At 33.6% G+C, this 15,972-nt stretch overlaps 2 protein-coding genes across 2 annotated transcripts; one reads left to right on the top strand and one right to left on the bottom strand.

The window, feature by feature from the left end:
- Window positions 1-5,004: 5,004 nt before the first annotated feature.
- On the top strand, window positions 5,005-6,684 carry LOC118058506 (uncharacterized). The gene is made up of 4 exons (XM_073408846.1): window positions 5,005-5,567; window positions 5,785-5,940; window positions 6,112-6,289; window positions 6,376-6,684. Exons 1-3 carry the CDS (start codon window positions 5,043-5,045, stop codon window positions 6,250-6,252), a joined length of 822 nt encoding a protein of 273 aa, XP_073264947.1. The 5' UTR covers window positions 5,005-5,042; the 3' UTR covers window positions 6,253-6,289; window positions 6,376-6,684.
- A 193-nt stretch (window positions 6,685-6,877) lies between these two features.
- Window positions 6,878-13,214, bottom strand: LOC118058600 (receptor-like serine/threonine-protein kinase SD1-8). The gene is made up of 7 exons (XM_035071324.2): window positions 11,945-13,214; window positions 8,754-8,891; window positions 8,453-8,640; window positions 8,156-8,366; window positions 7,828-8,065; window positions 7,587-7,737; window positions 6,878-7,496 (listed from the first exon to the last, which is right to left on the bottom strand). Exons 1-7 carry the CDS (start codon window positions 13,212-13,214, stop codon window positions 7,185-7,187), a joined length of 2,508 nt encoding a protein of 835 aa, XP_034927215.1. The 3' UTR covers window positions 6,878-7,184.
- Between the last annotated feature and the right edge of the window lie 2,758 nt (window positions 13,215-15,972).

Raw genomic sequence — 15,972 nt, 5'->3', positions numbered from 1 at the left:
GTTTCTCAGTACTCAACAACCCTGATGATAATAAGCTCCTAAGCACAAATTAAATAAGAGATGAAAGCGAAGTCAGGGAAGTTGAAAATCTTGTTGTACGAGTGGGAAGACTTTGACAAGTTCAAGTCGTATTGGCCAAGTCATAGATAATATGTTTTACCTCAAGTGTTCAAACTAGCTGCTTTTCTCCCTAGTTAGCCTAAAAAAAATAGGTATGGCGGCAGATAATCAAGAGGAGGAGATTTGACTATTCAGCAATGCCCTATGCAATTCCAGAGAGAGTGTTTCTGATGAATTATTCCACTTAGTTTTATAAGGACAGTCAAAGAGCACTATGTGTTTCTGAATATGCTAATGCTCTTGAAGATCTTCCCATATTATATGATTTGTATCGTGCTTGTTTGACTGTACTTCAGGCCTCAAGATGCAAAACTTTCATATTTGGACTGGCAATGTCTCATTCAACTCAATTGTGTTAAACACTCTTCTTGTTTTCCTAGTTTGACATTGGTGTTAAAATATCATATTTTTTTCTTATGATTGGTGACTGAATAGATTTTTGTCCCAAGAATCTGTCATTGAAGTCACATAACTGGAATTTTTTATTTGTGGTAAAAGAAAATGTCATAGACTTTGTGCTTGTCTTGTATGAAAATAAATTTTCAGCTATTGAAAGGTCTACAAGCATGTCCAGCATTCAGACATCGAAGTTAAGGATGGCTGTTGGCTACCTCAAGGTCAAATCAAAACATAAAACCATGCACATAATCTCTGAAATATCGACGCTTCAGACGATTATTGCAAAAGTTTTTTCATTGTCCTGCATCTGATTCGTTAGAGTAGATTAACTCAGTTATTGGAGGGTCTAGGATTTCAAACGAGGATGATATTCTTATACCAAGAATTGTTTTCTATGAAAACAATCCAACCATCAAAATTTTGTCATGTGAGCATGACGTTTTTAGTCTAGTTTTTCTCCCAAATATGTTCTTCGCTGGAAACATTCGAGTCCTGCGATCACCTAATCCATTTTCTCCTCTGTCCTTGAATTCAAGCTGATCCTGCTGATTATCTGACTGCAATATTCTAAGCAACCCCATTTAAATTTCAATCTCCTAGGTTGCTATAAAACTCTTGGAGAAATTCTTAAAACTTTTCACATCAACCTTTTCCATTTCAAAATTAAAGATCTCCATATCGATTTGGCAAAACAAATTCTGCGTAGAACTTGTTCCATAAAACTTCATTAGAAGAGGTATTGAGCTTATCGAGCATCCACAAGACTGCAGGTCACCTGGTGTCCTGAAGAACTTGTTCCTCCAGCAAGAAAACTAAGAATCGGATCGTTATGACTTCTCATCATAGCGAAAGTGGTGATCGTTATGGAACTTAAGTTTGGCAACAAAGTATTGCATAGCACCATAAAACATTGATGTCTTGTGCTTGCTATGTGCTGACAAGTGACAAATCTGTTTGTATTTGCAATCGTTTTGGTTCCCCCCAAAAATCCTTGCAGTCCCAAAATCTGAAATTCTGGCATTCATCTCTTCATCAAGAAGAATATAGCTCTTTTTCAAGTCCCTATGGATAATTCTTAACCTAGACTCCTGATGAAGATATAGGATTCCTCGAGCAATGCACATAATAATTTCGAAGGGCTTTTTCCCATTCCAGTGATGCTTTTCTTGATTTATTGGTTCAAAATTTTCATTATCAAATTTTATAATCATGCTTTGAGAATTATAGATTGAGCATGAAGGAAGAAGATGATATATATTTGGAATGAAAAGGGGAGAGTGATTAAACAAGTTCTTTTCCAACAATTTGTTCAAGCTAATGCGCAATTATTTTTCCTTTCCAAAGAGTAGCTCTGACATCCCACCAGGTTAAAATCAATTAAAATAATTTTCAGCTATTCTTTTTGAAAAAAATGGATTAGAGTGACTTAATTTCTAAAAGGCATCTTTTCTAAAAATAAAAAAAAATATTTCAATACTGGTTTTTGTTAAACTTGACCATATAAACGCCTATTAACTACAGACCATTTTGATTCATAAACCATACCACAAATTTATAATCATAATCAAACAAACATATTCATATCTTAAGGCTCAACTCATAACATCAATCAAATGAGGAGTTATCAATTCAGAAGTCAATTCAAAATATATACTAGTTCATATCAATAATTTAGATTCAACAATTGATCATATTTTATCATAACAATGATAATAATCAACATATATATTATCAAGAAGCGTGATCCAATTTATATTAACAAATCAAATATTTCTCATGTATATGAAAAATTATTCACTCACCTGACTCGAAAGCAAATGATAGTCAAAAGCAAATACCGTAGGAAATCCTATTAATGTTCTGCCGGTAGAATATCATGATTATCTCAATAGAAAGGCGACATATTCAAAAATAACTCGAAAGAACATACAACCTATTTAATACACTTCACTAAGGGTTTATTCTATAACCCTATATGTTTTAAAATAAAACTAGTAATTTTTCCTAAAAACCCAAAAATTAAATGGTTTTCCCGAAATCTAATTCGTAATAAAACAAATAATAAGACTTGATAATAATTAACTAAATAACCCTCAATTATTCATAAAACCAATATGCAAAAGCTAATATTACAGCTAAAAACTAATTTGAAATTTATCATATTTTTTTAAGGGTCAAATTGTAACTTTATCAAATTGGAGGACCAAACTAAAAATATCATAAATTCATGACTATAGTGGAATTATGTCCATAATTCATCCTCATTTCTTTCCAGAATCTCTAATTATGCTCTAGGGACCATTTGGAATTTTTTCAAATTTTTAGGATCAAATTGTAATTTTTGTCAAATGGGACGACCAAATTGAAAGTGTTAAAAATTCATAACTATACTGGAATTCTGCCCATAATTCATCTTTTATTTTGTCCAGAATTTTGGCATATGCTCCAGGGACCAATCTATAATTTTTTCAAAGTTTGGGGACTAAATTGTAATTTTCACAAATTGACGGACCAAACCGAAATTTTATCATTTTCAACCTCAAACCCAGAATTTCAATAGAAAACCTACTGTTCTTTCTAGATTTCTAACTTAAAATTCACTATTTACACAAATCATAACTCAAAATCATCATCTTTACCTATAATTTCTTAAAATTAACTAAACAATCCATTACCCACAACAATCAACCTTATAATATTCAAATTAATTCATCAATAAACCTAAAATATAATTTTCAAAACCCTAACATTTAACCAAAACAGAAATTTAAAGCTAAAGAAAACATATTATACACATTAAAGCTTTAACTTATTTTCTTCCATTCCTTCATATTTCCCTTCTAATTTCCCTCTTTTCTCTTTTTTTTCTTCTTTCATGATTTTCTCTCAAGAACACTACTCCTTTCTTTTTTCTCTTCCTATTCATATTTATCAACTCATTATTCAATTACTACAATACATCTTTATTCAATTATACTTACCTCTTTATTCATTTAGCATTTTCCTCCTCATTTACTTTCAAAGCATTACATATATGTTGCCTCATATCAAGAATTTAGATTAAATAATTGATTATATTTTATCGTAACAAAAATAATAATTAACAAATATATTATGAAGAAGCATGATATAATTTGTATTACCAATTCAAATATTTATATTATTTCTTATGCATAAAAAGATTGACATTGGTTCCTGCATGGTTCGAGATATAGTCAGCAGTGCTTCTTATGGATAAATTGTGATTGCCTCTACAAAATACTGTCAGACAAACAGGAAACCAATCCGGTGTCAAAGAATTTATCCCTTTGCTTTAGAGTCATCTTTCTGACGAGCTCATACTGCAAATTTCTTGTTTTCCTCTTCCCCCCAAACAGAAAACCAATTGTGATTTCCTGTTAACCATTATTCGCCTTGAAACCAATTTATCCATCAACTAAGCAGCACTGTTGACTATATCTCCAACAATGCAAGCACTAATGTCAAAATATATAGCAGATATGACTGAAGATTGAACATCTGTACAAGGAAACCGCCAAATGGGATTCATAATAACTCTATATCTGTTTGAACTAATTTCCTTTCAGCAGTTTCACGTTCAGATTCTTTACAATGGGAATATTCAGAGAAAGAATCACTTCTATATATGTATGCATGAATGGCGAAGAAAAAACAGAAACTATGGCATATCCGTATCTAGGGCAACCTGTTCCTGGCTATGCTCGAACTCAGTACAGATGGAGAAAAAAACAGAGTGCAGCGAAGCACAGTGAATTGAGAAAGCAAGAGATCCTTACAGCATTCAAAAACCTCCTAAGATCATGCAGCAAAAAGAGGAATCAACATCAAAGTACATGAAACACAAAAAAAAGTGAGAAAGCAGAATCAACAAAGTAAAAACCAAATAGCTTAGATTTGCCAGACCAAACGCATTAAAGATCGAATCCTTCCACAGTTTTTGCTTAACACTGACAACTCTAATAATTTCTCAACCCCTTAGAAGAACACCTTTTTTTCCAAACTCTCTCCTCTGCTTGTGCATATTCTCCTTCTACCTCCCTGTCTCTTCCTCTTCCATAAAACGTACAAGGCAACTAAAACCAGCAGAAGAACCACTGAGGTTTTTGATGCTGAGAAGATGATCAGTGTCACTTTCTGTAAGCATCCACGACTAAACGGTAAGGATCATCAATTTGATTGGAAATAAATTAATGCTTCTAATTGACTAGTCTTATATACCAATTCAAAGATCCCATAAAGGCCCACCTAACATAACTGAACTATTTTACAGTTATCAACTTGGCGCGAAAACAAACTACCTCCTTCACCAATCTTCTTCTGCCACCTCATCACTAAACCCATAAAACCGCTACGTGTCATCCTACTATTGGTATTCCAATGTCCCTTCTCAATCTATATATGATCCCCCACTTAGAGTTACGCCTCCTATTCTTGATTTCTTTCCTTCGCCTTCCAGGAGAGAAAGAAAGATCAGAGCGAAACGCCGAAGAAAGATCATAGAAATGTGCAACTTTAATCTTCAAGAATTCCAAATCCCCGCAGCCAACAACTTAGAAGATGAATCCATTGATTTCTCTCTTCTCCGCCTTGACTCCTCCACCAACAACCACCACCACAGTACTCCTTGCACTACTTGTGGCTGCTCTGCCTCTTCCTCTTCCAACAAACGCAGGTCTCCTGACCATAACCCACAAGACCAACTCACAAAGAAACCCAAGAAACTGTTTGTTGAACCCCATGAAACCACTACTACTAACGACAACAACAATGTCCCTAATTCTGTATCGGGTTTCTCCAAGATTCTCCAACCCATTTGCGGTACTAACCCTGTCCTCCGCCGCTGCCTTTCTGATCCTTATTCCCCGCCAAATGTGGCCAACTTGGTCGCACAATCGCCACCGGAGAGTTCTAAGAAGGGAAGTGCGTCTCTGCCTCCAAAGCCACCGTTGAGAAGATCACTGTCAGACCTGTCTCCTAACAAGAGCCTTTCAAGGTCTTCAAGTTTCAATGGAAGTTCCAGTTTCAAGGTTGGTAGTAATTATTGATTAGTTTCTGTTGTCATTGTCTTAATCTGCATCTTTTAATTAAGTTCTGATAATGATGATAAAAAGATTCTTGGAAATGTGATTCTTGGAAATTTTCCTTTTAGATTTTTTTTTTTTTAGATTCTTGGGATATAGAGAGGATTTTGTGGCTTTAAGATGATTATAATCGAGGGTTTGGGGAATTTATGGTGATTAACAGTGGCTGAAGAAGATGAGAGATAGCATGAAGGAAATAAATCAATGGTGGGACGAAATTATAACCGATACTGATGACCTTTTTGCTGAGCCATGTGATTTTGAAGAACAAGCTGAGAAATTAGGCCCTGAAGATAACCCTACTGATGCAACTGAAAAGGTAAAACTGTTACCCTTAATTTCTTTGTTTGTCCTGACACGAAAATGAACTTATGATTCTTGTGTTTCATTACTGAGTTGTCGATTCTTTTCGACTGTTCGATGATTTTGTTAAATTGGAATGTGTTATGATTTTTTTTAATGAAAGATTGTGATAATATGTTTGATGCAGAGTGATTCAATGAAAGATTATGAAGAATCTGTTTGTGTGGAGAAATCTGGGGATTGCTTCATCGTTCATTTCAAGTGTCCCTGCGGCAAACGATATCAGATCCTTCTCTCTGGAGGGAACTGTTACTACAAAATCATGTAGAATGTGCAGCTGATTCGCCTAAAAAGGCTGATTCCAGGTACTGATAATACTTGCAAAGTTGCACTCAATATTCTCTATGTCTCTTATTCATGTTCTAATCTTCTGTGTTTCTGTTTTTTTCAGGTTGATTTTGTAGACAAGGCTATGATTCTGATGCTGTGATAATTCTTCTTGGGTCATAATTTGGCTTTTTTGATTGATATTGTTGATAGTATTCATTTACTCTATAGTCTAATTTGCTCTGGATGAATTGCTTTTCATCTGAGTGCGTTGTGTTTTTACCAAATTGGATAGGAAATTAGTCTGTCAAGTTAGAATCTGCAATGAGAGATGGAAAATAGATCCTGAATGTACTCGTTGAGATTCTTGTCTTCTGTTTCCTGGTATAAACAGTAATTTCTTTTACATGTTCCTTTTCGGACGCCTTACAAATATGTTTCCGGCCCGTAGCTAGATTCCAAGAGTGTCTGCCGGCAATCTTAAATCTGTAATGTCGATCAGAAACGGGCTTTAATTTCTTGCATCGGTTGACACTCTAATCATCCTGAATTCTCAGTCTCAGGCTACTTGTTAATACTCAAGAACAGCTAATTGCAGCGCTTGATGTAGCATTCAAAAACTGATGAGACACACAAATATGCTATATAGGATCTAATCTTTCTGAATTCCTTGTGTTGTTGATTTACATGTCAAGCAAACTACAGCATTTCATAACTTCATGTTTGTGTTTTAATTTTTATGTGCACTTGTGACAAAACAACCTATCCAAGGTTGCTTATAGCTTCTATAAACTATAAATTAAACACGGATATCCCACACTAGTTATCAAAAGAAGATGCACCAATACACAAAAACTGTAAATCACAACAACTGGTGAGGTATAACAAAATCTATGAATACACAAATATGCTAGAAGAGTTCTACAGTTTCTTTTACCTAGCATCTAGCACTGTAACTGTAACTTGGTTTACAGTGAATGATTCATCTTGTTTGCTTGAAGAGGAATCAGTTTCAAAAGGATTCCTTCCAAGGCAATATCCAGGAGTTTTAGGCTGGGGCATTGATGCAGTTTCACTGCTCAACATCAACACCGCAGAAGCCATTGTTGGTCTATCTTCTGCTCGCTCTTGGACACATAAAAGGCCTACTTGTATACATCTCAAAACTTCACTAGGGCAATATGAACTGCCAACTGATATATCTAACACTTCCAATCCATTCCCATCTTTCCACTGCCTCCACACCTGCAATATTTCAAGTTCAATGTTTGTCGATCAATAAGTTTCTCATTTGCAATGAGAAGTGAAGCCACTGAAATGCACTTGTGTACTTACATTCCCAAGAAGGTTAAGTTCACTGTTTGAGTGATAAAACCCCCTGTTCTTTTCCCCACATACAATCTCCAAAACTAACACTCCGAAGCTGAAAACGTCTGATTTCACCGAGAAAAGCCCATCCATTGCATATTCCGGAGACATATAACCACTACATGTAACCAATATGACAGTTAGATAAGAAGAGGAAAGAGAGGTTTGCAGCCTCAAGGCAGTAAAGAAATCTAGTTGTAGTACTTACTATGTTCCCACTATCCTCCTGGTGTTTGCTTGTGTTTGATCTCCACCAAATATTCTAGCCATGCCAAAGTCTGATATTTTTGGAGTCCATTCCCCATCAAGCAGAATGTTGCTTGCTTTGAGATCCCTGTGGATAATTCTAAATCTGGAATCCTGATGTAAATACAGAAGTCCTCTAGCAGTCCCACAGATGATGTTGAAGCGCCTCTGCCAACTTAGTAGAGAGCTTTTTGCCTTATCTGCAACAATATTTTTACCAAAGTAAGTAGCTTGAATTCAAATCTAATCAATGGCATGCACAAGAGAACCAAATGTTAGAAGGAACTTACTGAATAGAACAGAATCCAGGCTTCTGTTTTCCATGAACTCATAAATAAGAATCTTCTCATCCATCTCAATGCAGCAACCGAGCAGTCGAACAAGATTTCTGTGTTGAAGCCTTGCAATTAACCTGACCTCATTCTTGAATTCTTCTGTTCCCTGACCAGACTTCTTTGACAGCCTCTTGACTGCTACTTCTTGGCCTTCTACTAGCCTCCCCTGGCATTGTCACATACTTTCTGCATTAAAGCTACTGATAATCGTTCCAAATTCTTTCCCTACATTATCTTAACAAAAGAATTTACCTTGTGAACACAACCAAAACCACCTTCTCCTAGTTTGTTTTCGTCGCAGAAATTGCCGGTAGCCGCTGCTATTGTACCAAAATCAAACAGTGGCAGTTCTAGTTCATCTGTGCTTTTTTCACCGGAGCAGTCTTTCTTATTTATAACCACCTCATTTAACAATAAATCTTGGCTTCTCTCTTGAGGACCTGGTTTGAGAGATAGCAAGACAAATTCATCATAGATGAACATAATACAGTAACTACTTTCTTTTTATACAAATTTTTCGCCGTACTGGGTTCTTGAATCAACTTTACATTACCTTTCTGCTGTGTCTTTCCATTACATACACTCAGCAATCTCTTCCTCTTCCATATGGAAAAGCCAGTTAGTGATAATATTAAAATGCCAATGCCAACAGCAATGCAAATAATTATAGTGTCTGCACTCCCTCCATCACCTGACAAGAACAGATTTGTTATTAGTCCTGATCATTTGGGCACAATTTCACCAAATTGTACGAGCTTGAGGATGATTGTTATCCTTCTTTAGTCCAAATTCATGTCTTGATTCCACTACATTATGCCAAGGGTGTTTGTTGCCTTGACTTGAAGATCCTACGAGGCTTAAGATATTCACGTACGTTTTCTAAATCAATCACCCTCAATTTTTTTCCCAGTTTAGTCAAGACCATGTTAGAAATGTGAACACTTGACCTAACATTGACTAATAACTAGCCATTATAGGTCCGGCGCATGGCCATGGAAACAAGTGTCCTTGTGGGTCACCTACTTGCTTTTCTGCCGTGGTTTCTTTCACAGTGAGGAAAGCTTCATTCTAGCCATGATTTCTGCAAACTATGTAGTTTTCAGCTCTAAGAATCAACCAAATGGCTGCTTGATAACCATATCTTACTTGAGAAATGTTGTGGAAAAAAATCATCCACATGCTTGTAGACCAGCTCATCATTTATTGTGAAAACTTGTATTCATAGTAGTTATCCTATTAGGGGGTTACGCATGAATCTAATTAAGACTTGATAAAAGATATAATCTGTAAAATTAGTTCAAAAAACCTAATCTTATATCATTAAGTTTGTGTTTTGTAATACGGTATAAAGTAGTTTTTATATAAAAAAATATTTTAATATCAAAACATCAAAATAAAAAAAAATATCAAACAATATAAATTTAATAATTTTTTTCAAAAACAATAATTTAAAAAATTACTTAGAAGCTAATATGATTCCGTGACAAGAGAAAAATAGAGGGAAATCATCTTTGATGCCTCGAGAATTTCAAAAGTTAAAAAGTACCCTTATCTTATACCATTAAGAAATGGGGGGAAATCATCCCAATGCCTTGATGGGATTTAAGAAAAGATGGCAAATCTAACCCATGCATTTCTTTGTCAGTTTTTCTAATCTCTCGAAAGTTCCAAAACTGACTTTAGAGGATTAAATTGAAAAAACAAAGAAGAGTGGGTCCAAATGAATAATTATTAATAGTGATCTTGATTTTGTAAAGAAAAGGGATGAAAAGGACTACCAAGTTTGTAACCCAATATGAACCTACAAAGTCAACAATGTCGGCCCATCACCGCTGGGATTATTTGGACCCAACTTTTAATAAATGGGGCCTACTTGACAATCCTCAAATAAAAAATCATTTAGAGATGGGACAAGTTTCATAAAGAGGACAGCGACAGCCTATTCTGGCAATTATTCTAGAATATTTTGCCTATCATAAGAATTTAAAATAAAAAAATTTATCCTTTTTAGTTTTAAAATTAATTTTTATAATTGTTAATATCATTACTAAATACTATCATTAACTTCAAGACTCAATGAATTAGTTCAGATATACACAAATTACTCAAACACTTAAATTAATAAAAATAAATTATACAAATATATTACAATCACAACCATCTTTATTATCATCCAATTTAAGCAATACTCTAATTCTAACTATGGTCAAATAACTATACTTATTAAATTTGGTTTCGAGATTTACTCAAAAAAAAAAATTAAATTATTGACAATTCAACAAGTATATGTAGAAAAATTATATTTTTTTTAATTAAAATGATGTTTTATTTTTTATTTAAATTAATAAATCAATTTACTAAAAACTTTGTAAGGAAAATCAAGTTAATTCATCTAAAAACTAGTCTCAAGTTGAACTTTAAATCCTTATTATTATTATTTTTAGTTAACCTACCTTATATCAGATATAACAACTAAGCCGATAAGACATATTGAGCCAACCATCAAAGAGACTTATTAGCTGAATTTGTAAAGCTTTCAAGATGTCTGAGAATATAATAGTAATTATTTTTTAAAATGTTTATCAAAATAATAATAAAAAAATAATAATTTGAGCCAAATAAACACACATGTGTGTGTGTATGCATGTATGTATGCATGGGCGGGCGTGTAACACACTTGACCACCCAACCATGTGATGCATAGATTTTGTCTTTCTTTATTTGCTTCCAAGATTACGGGGATCCTACCCCAAGGGTACCATCACAGTCGGCGGGTGATGTAATTGGTCTATTCAAACACTTGGAGCCCACTCAGCAGTGGGATCCAAATAATGGACGGCCAGGATAAAAAAACAAAAAAAGAAGGTTCATCGATAGCAATCAGTAGAAAATCAAGGCACCCACAATGCGGTTTCTTCTTGATGATATTTACTTGGAATTTGCATACGATGGCTTTTGCCTTTTTGTTTTCAAAAACAAGCAACGCGCAACAGCGCTCGTGAATCACAAGGTGGGTAGATGCAAATTCAGTGATCCATTAATGTAATCGTACATTCCTTGCACCAACACATTTATTTCTCAGACCTAAAAATTATTTCCTCTTCTTCCTAGTTAATAATCATCATAAGTTAATTGTTTGTGCTCAAGTTAGTTCACATAGATTTATGTAGTGAGGGTGGGGTCATTATCCATGGCTCCAACATGAATAGAGTAAAATTCGATTTAAGATATAGTTTTTTATTTTGAAAAGATAGAAAGTTATTTTAAAATTATCACTGAAATAGATTTATTTTATGTATTTATTTTCGTTTCTTTAACAGAATGTATTTTTTTATGCAAGTGCTTTCGGTTCTTAAACACTGTATAAAAATTAATAATGTTTTTTTTTTTACTTCTAATAATTATATATATAGTCAACAATTCAACCAATTTGTGCACCAATTTATATATATAATAAATTGGTTCAAATTGGACGTGAGAAATATGCTACAAATTTTATAGGAATGGACCAAATTTGACAACCTCATTTCTTATAAATTCTCTATTGATTTAACTAACTAGTGAATTTTTCTTAAAAGAATAAATTGTTGATTAAAGTCTTGCATCTAATTTATGCAAGTATTATGTGAATCAACTCCTAGACAATCATATATTTCCTATCCAACTTCCACTATTTATAAGAAATTAAAGAATCTTAAAAAAAAAAGGTAGCAGAAACGAAAAAAGAGAGAGTTATGAACATACCTATATCAGAAGCAGCCAATCTAACATAAAGATCTTGTCCACCTTCTGGATACTGTCTCAAATCAAAGAGCTCTCCGGTCCAAATCACACAGCCAGACCCTCCATTGCTGATATTTGAGTTGGCGTAAGCAGTACAAGAACAATTCCTTGAGCACAACAATCCACAATTCTTAAGACTCATGCTCCTGTCCACAAATGATGTTGTGCTCTGTGGCAATTTCATGTTCTTCATGTGCAGAAATTTATCTTTCAAGCACTCCAGATTTGTCTTCCTAACACACCCACCTGACCCATCTCTCAAATCCCATGCCTGATGATTCTTAGGCTGAAAACCCTTCAAGCACTTGCAAACTGGTGATGCATTCGAGTCACAAACACCATATGCACCACATTCTCTGTAGTTGTCACACTGATCTTTTGGCGCGTACCAAAATTTATTCCATTGTTGTGTCTCTGGAATCCATGCAAATCGTTGGAGCAGGCCAGATGAAGTAACTGTCAATCTTGAATATAAATTCTTGGTTGCTATGTGAAACGAGTAATATACCTCATCTTGATTAGTGATAAAATTGAAACTCAGGTAATCAACAGGCTTCATCTCTGGTACACCACTAAATCTTTGTCCATTCCACGGCCCACTTCTATACTGGATTTCACGATCTTTCCACAAGAATACTTCAGGGAATCCATGATACTCTAGCTTGAAAGAGAAATCACCTGTACCAGGATCATCGCTGCTTTTCCAGGAACTCAAGTACCTGTCTAGACCCGTGTTGAGATCCCAGCCTAACTTCATGTCAGGTAATAAAGTATCAGTTGGATAGTCAAAGCTTTGCCACAAAAACTGACCACTTTCACTTTCTTGCTCTTTCAATACAAGGTTTCCTGAATCTAGCAACTGCATAACTGGGTTTCTCGCATTGGTTTGGCTGGATGACCATACGACTTTCCCTTCTAGATCAAATAGAGCAATGCTTTGATTGAAGATTTTGAAGGTTCCAGGGGAGTCTGGAAGAGGGTTGTCTCTGTTAGCAACCCACACATAAGTTCTTGGTATGTTCTTGTACCATATCCCCACATACCAGTTTCTTGAATTGCCAGGAGTGAAGAATCCAAGCTCAAAGCCCTGGCTTGTGGAGATGAGAGTTTGGTCATTTATGAGAGATTGCGTTTCTGTTAAGGTGTCTGAAGATGAGGCAAAATTTGAGGAGAAGAAAGAAAGGAAAGTGATGAAGAAGAACAGAGTGGTTGTGCCATAATGGTGCCTCATTGTTTTAGATTTTATGCTTCGCTAATTTGGTCTCTCTTTGAGTCTCTAATGTATGTTTACAGGCATTTTGCTTTCTTCATCTCGAAGATACTTGGGGATGGATGCTCGGAAGAGAAAGAAAAGGAGAAATTGTCTTGTTCTTGAAAGCATGTGTTTTTGAATATTGACACTTTTGCTTTTTTGAACGTATTGGGCTCCTTTATTTTTCTTTGAAAAGGCTACATCAATATTTTAATTTTTAACTTTTTTTTTATTACAGTTTTTAAGAGTGATAGTTTTTTTTCGGTGCTTTTAAAAATATATTTTTCTTGCATTATATTTATATATTTTTAATATTTTTTAATAATTTTGATGAATTAATAAAAATAAAAAATATTTTAAAAAAAACACTTTGAACCATAATATCCTTTTTTTTTTTTTAAGTATGGCTTCTAAGTAAATTCATCATTCTGATTTAATTAAATGTGAGTTATTTAAAAAATATTTTAAATGTAAATTCATACAACTGATGAATGGGAGGAGGTGACCTAACTTTCAACTTTTGCTTTCTGTAGAATATTGTTGGTGGAAGAGTAAACACTGTGCATGAATGGCATTGGACTTGTGACTGTGAAAGGGTCTTCGTTAATATTACAAAGCTTGGAGGATCCTTTTTTTACTTTCTTAAATATCCTAATACATCCTCCATGTGTAACTAATTTTTTTTTAAAAGCTAAAAGATCTAGTGAAAATTTTGCGGACCATGTCATTATCACAGTAGATTATAATATTTTTTTGAAGAATAATATAAATTATATATTAAAACTTAAAAACTTAAAATATTAGGTTAAGATGGTTCTTTAGCATGCTATCAAAGCTTTAATGACCGAACGATCACGAGTTTAAATCTCACTATTCTTATTTATTAGATAAAAATTAAACATAAGATGATATGGATCGGTACAAGTTTCAAGTTTAAAGGATTTCAACTTGAAAGGATGTGTTAAAGAATAAATATAATTATATATTAGGACTTTACCTAAAAATTTATATTATTAGGTTAAGATGGTTTTTTGATAATTATAACATTATAAAAAAAAAAAAAAGTATTCAAGGATATTTTTTTTGTAAAAAAAGGATTCGGTTTTTTTGTTTACAAAAACATTAAGAATAAGAGGAACAAAATTGAAAGTGAGGGAAAAAGGGAACCCCTTTTTAACTTGGCACTGTTCACTCAGAGCCTTTGATGAAAAATGCCTTGTGATCCCTTTAATTTTAAAATTATATGTTTGAGTTCAAAATTATACCTCGAGAATTCTCATATCATTGCATCTTTAATTAAAGGAATTTTTATTTTTTTTTCCGAGGCTCGAGTTGATATTGACCTTGAAAGGGGTGACGAAGATAGCATTAAATATTACCAAACCAAATGGTTGGACCAATTCTTGAATTAGAATTTGTGGTTGAGACTGCAAGTCATGTTGTTAAATTATTTTTGGATTGTATTTTTCTATCCTTTTCATTACTTAATTTTCCGAATTTAGTGAAACAATTCAACGGCTTCATAGGCTTGTAAACTGCTATGTAATGCCAATAATTTGATATAAATCTCGAGTTATAGCTTGTCTTTATTTAGTAAAATAAAAAATAAAAACTCCCTTTTGAATGTGACTTAGGCAATGTCTACTCCAATTCGGTGATAAACAAGTGGTTTATTTTTCCTCAAGTGTTGATGATCATGACTCGGTGATGTGAACTTTCTGCAGCTACACCGTTGTCTTTGTACATAGGCAGCAAGCATACCTTATATTTCCTCAAATCGTGGATTAGATTATTTAAGACAATTCTAAGGAATTGAAGCTGCAAGCAGTAAGAAAAATCTGGAGAATCTCAATTCAATCCTTAGGTCCCGAAACAAAATATTTTATCAACTGGGTCCCTACAATTTCTCTCATTGCATCCTTTCATCCTATAATATTTCCCAACTAATAATACAATAGCATCATAAGAGGACTTGAAAGAAAAGGTTAAAAACATGGATAGATTGACCCAACCTTAGGGATAAAATTGATAAAACTTTTTATCTTAGGATTCAACAGAGAATTGAGCAATGTATTCAAGGCTTATTTTAGATTTCTCAGAAAATGTCCTCATACAGATAAACTGGAGAAATTTCATAAAACATTAATCCAATCCTTGAAAATCTCCTTATGCCTTTAGCTCATAATCAAATTCAAAATGGCAATCATTGAAGCCAAGAAGTCAATTAAAAGAGATAAAACATCACCTCAAGTCATGTGCAGCCTCTCAAAATAATTGAAATAAAGAGATCACCATATTCATCACGGGAGTAACTCTGCTGTGTATGATATTTTTAAAAACTACATTAAAATATATTTTTATATTAATACATTAAAAAAATTAAAAAATACCAAAATTTCATTAATTTGATTTTTTTTCTTTAAATGAAATGCATGAAAAAACAGGAGCTATTATTCTCCCAAACACAGTAGAATATGCAAAAGTGTTGTGATCCTAGAATTTTTTTTTCTTGCGTACAAACTATATAGATTCTTGTTTATTATCGTGTTTGTATTGGATTTTGATTATTTTTCTCATCATCTGTCAACAAAACTGAGTTGATCTCATCTCCCTGTCCAATTATATATGAATAATATTATATCTCAATCCAGTATGTTTGTTGAACATTTGACAATGACAATTGACTGATCATTAATTAGTCTTCTCAATATTTGGTTTAAATTAAATTAATTAATAT

Source organism: Populus alba, chromosome 4 (assembly GCF_005239225.2).
Source record: "Populus alba chromosome 4, ASM523922v2, whole genome shotgun sequence".
NCBI classification, from domain to species: domain Eukaryota; kingdom Viridiplantae; phylum Streptophyta; class Magnoliopsida; order Malpighiales; family Salicaceae; genus Populus; species Populus alba.
The sequence above is the reverse complement of the archived record's forward strand: the minus strand, read 5'-3'. Positions and strand labels throughout refer to the sequence as shown.

Bases quoted from the DNA above. Each gene is read 5' to 3' on its own strand.
- LOC118058506 (XM_073408846.1), top strand. From the start codon at position 5,043: ATGTGCAACTTTAATCTTCAAGAATTCCAAATCCCCGCAGCCAACAAC. The intron at 5,568-5,784 runs GTTGGTAGTAAT...GGTGATTAACAG, and splicing joins ATGGAAGTTCCAGTTTCAAG to TGGCTGAAGAAGATGAGAGA. The intron at 5,941-6,111 runs GTAAAACTGTTA...TGTTTGATGCAG, and splicing joins CTACTGATGCAACTGAAAAG to AGTGATTCAATGAAAGATTA.
- LOC118058600 (XM_035071324.2), bottom strand. From the start codon at position 13,214: ATGAGGCACCATTATGGCACAACCACTCTGTTCTTCTTCATCACTTTC. The intron at 8,892-11,944 runs GTATGTTCATAA...TGTTCTTGTCAG, and splicing joins ATTGGCTGCTTCTGATATAG to GTGATGGAGGGAGTGCAGAC. The intron at 7,497-7,586 runs GTAAGTACACAA...GAAATATTGCAG, and splicing joins AACTTAACCTTCTTGGGAAT to GTGTGGAGGCAGTGGAAAGA.